At 51.3% G+C, this 3,580-nt stretch overlaps 1 protein-coding gene across 1 annotated transcript; it reads left to right on the forward strand.

Annotated features, from left to right (window-relative positions):
- Positions 1 to 1,660: 1,660 nt before the first annotated feature.
- Positions 1,661 to 3,580, forward strand: LOC307236479 (heat shock 70 kDa protein; the record flags this gene model as incomplete). Its single annotated transcript, XM_080008917.1, has 1 exon — positions 1,661 to 3,580. One exon carries the CDS (start codon positions 1,661 to 1,663, stop codon positions 3,578 to 3,580), a length of 1,920 nt encoding a protein of 639 aa, XP_079865043.1.

The following is a 3,580-nucleotide window of genomic DNA, read 5'->3' on the forward strand; positions in this document are numbered from 1 at the left end:
AAGGAGTACTTTGAGGAGATGATAAATAAGAAAATGAGAGGGAGTGAAGAGTGGATGATGTGGGGATAGTGGAAGTGCAGCAAATTAGCAAGGATGAGGTGGGAACAGCATTCACGAAGATGAAGAGTGGAAAGGCAGTTGGCCCAGATGACATACCTGGGGAAGCATGGAAATGTTTAGGTGAGATGGCAGTGGTGTTCCTAACAAGACTGTTTAACACCATCCTGGAAAGGGAGAGGATGGCGGAGGACTGGAGAAGTCCACTGGTACCCATCTTCAAGATTAGGGAGACCTACAGAGCTGTAGTAACTACAGGGGAATGAAGTTGATCAGCCACAGCATGAAGCTATGGGAAAGGGTAGTGGAGGCTAGGTTAAGAGGAGAGGTGGGGATCAGCGGGCAACAGTATGGTTTCATGCCAGGAAAGAGTACTAAAGCTGCAATGTTTGCTTTAAGAATGGTAATGGAAAAGAACAAGGAAGGCCAGAGGGAGTTGCACAGCGTCTTTGTGGATTTAGAGAAAGCATATGAAAGGGTGCCGAGAGAGGAAGTGTGGTATTGCATGAGGTAGTCGGGGTGGCAGAGAAGTATGTAAGAGTGGTACAGGATATGTATGAGGGCAGTCAGACAGTAGTTAGGTGTGCAGTCGGCGTGATAAACGCATTCGAAGTGGAGGTGGGATTGCATCAAGGATCAGCTCTGAGCCCTTTCTTGTTTGCAATGGTAATAGACAAGTTACAGATGAAATCAGGCAGGAGTCTCTATGGACTATGATGTTCGCAAATGACATTGTGATCTGTAGGGAGCAGGTTGAGGAGAGCCTGGAGAAGTGGAGGCATGCATTAGAGAGAAGAGGAATGAAAGTCAGCAGGAGTAAGACAGAATGCACGTGCCTGAATGGGGAGGGAGGGCGGCGAAAAGCTGAGAATGCAAGGAGTGGAGGGAGAGAAGGCGGATGAGTTCAAGTACTTGGGGTAAAGCATCCAAAGCAGCGGGGAGTGCGGGAGAGAGGTGAAGAAGAGAGTACAGGCAGGGTGGAGTGGGTGGAGAAGAGTGTCCGGAGTGATCTGTGACAGAAGAGTTCCAGCAAGAGTGAAGGGGAAGGTCTACAGGACGGTAGTGAGACCAGCAATGTTCTACAGTTTAGAGGCAGTGGCACTGACACACAGGCAGGTGGCTAAACTGGAGGTGGCAGAGTTGAGGATGTAGAGATTTTCATTGGGAGTGACCAGGATGGACAGGATTAAGATTAAGTACATTAGAGGGACAGCTCAGGTTGGACAGTTTAGTGAAAAAGTGAGCGAGGCCGAGGTGAGAGATTGAGTTGGTTTGGACACATTGGGAGAAGGATGCTGAGGATGGAGCTGCCAGGCAAGAGAAAAAGCGGAAGGCCAAAGAGAAGGTTTATGGATGTGGTGAGGGAGGCCATGCAGGCGGTTGGTGTAAGGGAGAAAGATGCGCAGAACAGAAGGTTTTTGAGACAGATGATAGGCTGTGGTGACCTCTTAACGGGAGCAGCCGAAAGGAGACGATAATGTTAAGCTATCATTGTGCTGTGTACTACGTGCTCAAGGAACGTACTGTACAAGTAATGTGTTGTGTATGAAAATCACATAAGATCTGCGTTTTTTGTTTATTTACAGAAAACTATCTTAGCAAGATGTCTGCAGCTAAAGGTGTAGCTATTGGCATTGACCTGGGCACCACCTACTCCTGTGTGGGGGTTTTCCAGCACGGGAAAGTGGAAATTATCGCCAACGACCAGGGCAACAGGACCACCCCCAGCTATGTGGCGTTCACAGACACCGAGAGACTCATTGGAGACTCGGCCAAGAACCAGGTGGCGATGAACCCCAACAACACGGTGTTTGACGCCAAGCGACTGATTGGACGAAAGTATGAGGATCCGGTGGTGCAGTCCGACATGAAGCACTGGCCCTTTAAGGTGGTCAGTGACGGAGGAAAGCCCAAAATCCAGGTGGAATACAAGGGGGAGAACAAATCCTTCAACCCCGAGGAGATTTCCTCGATGGTCCTCGTGAAGATGAAGGAGATCGCTGAGGCCTACCTCGGCCAGAAGGTATCCAACGCTGTCATCACAGTTCCAGCTTACTTCAATGACTCCCAGCGCCAGGCCACTAAGGATGCAGGTGTCATTGCCGGGATAAATGTTCTGAGGATAATCAACGAGCCGACAGCAGCCGCCATCGCCTACGGCCTGGACAAAGGCAAGTCCAGTGAACGCAACGTGCTGATCTTTGACCTGGGTGGAGGCACCTTCGACGTGTCCATCCTCACCATTGATGACGGCATCTTTGAGGTGAAAGCCACAGCCGGAGACACTCACTTGGGTGGAGAGGACTTTGACAATCGCATGGTCAACCACTTTGTGGAGGAGTTCAAGAGGAAATTCAAGAAGGACATCAGCCAAAACAAGAGGGCCTTGAGGAGGCTGCGCACAGCTTGTGAGAGGGCGAAGAGAACCCTGTCGTCCAGCTCCCAGGCCAGCATTGAGATTGATTCTCTGTACGAGGGCATTGACTTCTACACCTCCATCACCAGGGCTCGCTTTGAGGAGATGTGCTCAGACCTCTTCAGGGGAACGCTGGAACCTGTAGAGAAGTCACTGAGGGATGCCAAAATGGATAAGAGCCAGATCCATGACATTGTCTTGGTTGGAGGCTCCACCCGCATCCCCAAAATTCAGAAGCTGCTGCAGGACTTCTTTAATGGCAGGGAGCTCAATAAGAGCATCAACCCAGATGAGGCAGTGGCTTATGGCGCCGCTGTTCAGGCCGCCATTCTCACAGGCGATACCTCTGAGAATGTACAGGACCTGTTGCTCCTGGATGTGGCCCCTCTATCCCTGGGTATCGAGACGGCCGGGGGAGTCATGACGTCCCTGATTAAACGCAACACCACCATCCCCACTAAACAGACCCAGACCTTCAGCACATACGCCGACAACCAGCCCGGGGTCCTTATCCAGGTCTTTGAAGGGGAGAGAGCCATGACCAAGGACAACAACCTGTTGGGCAAATTTGAGCTGTCGGGAATCCCACCTGCACCGAGAGGCGTTCCCCAGATCGAGGTCACCTTTGACATCGACGCCAACGGCATTTTGAACGTTTCCGCAGCAGACAAAAGCACCGGCAAAGAAAACAAGATCACCATCACCAACGACAAGGGCCGGCTCAGCAAGGAAGAGATCGAGAGGATGGTGCAGGATGCTGACAAATACAAAGCTGAGGACGACGTCCAGAGGGAGAAGGTAACGGCCAAGAACTCTCTGGAGTCCTACGCCTTCAACATGAAGACCAGCGTGCAGGACGACAACATGAAAGGCAAAATGAGTGAGGACGAGAAGAAGAAGGTGATCGAGAAGTGTGATCAGGCCATTTCCTGGCTGGAGAACAACCAGCTGGCTGATACGGAGGAATACCAACATCAGCTGAAAGAGCTGGAGAAGGTGTGCAACCCCATCATCTCCAAGTTGTATCAGGGAGGAATGCCCACAGGCAGCTGTGGAGATCACGCGAGAGCCGGCTCCCAGGGCCCCACCATTGAAGATGTCGACTAA

Source organism: Zeus faber (genome assembly GCF_960531495.2).
Source record: "Zeus faber genome assembly, chromosome: 11".
NCBI lineage: Eukaryota > Metazoa > Chordata > Actinopteri > Zeiformes > Zeidae > Zeus > Zeus faber.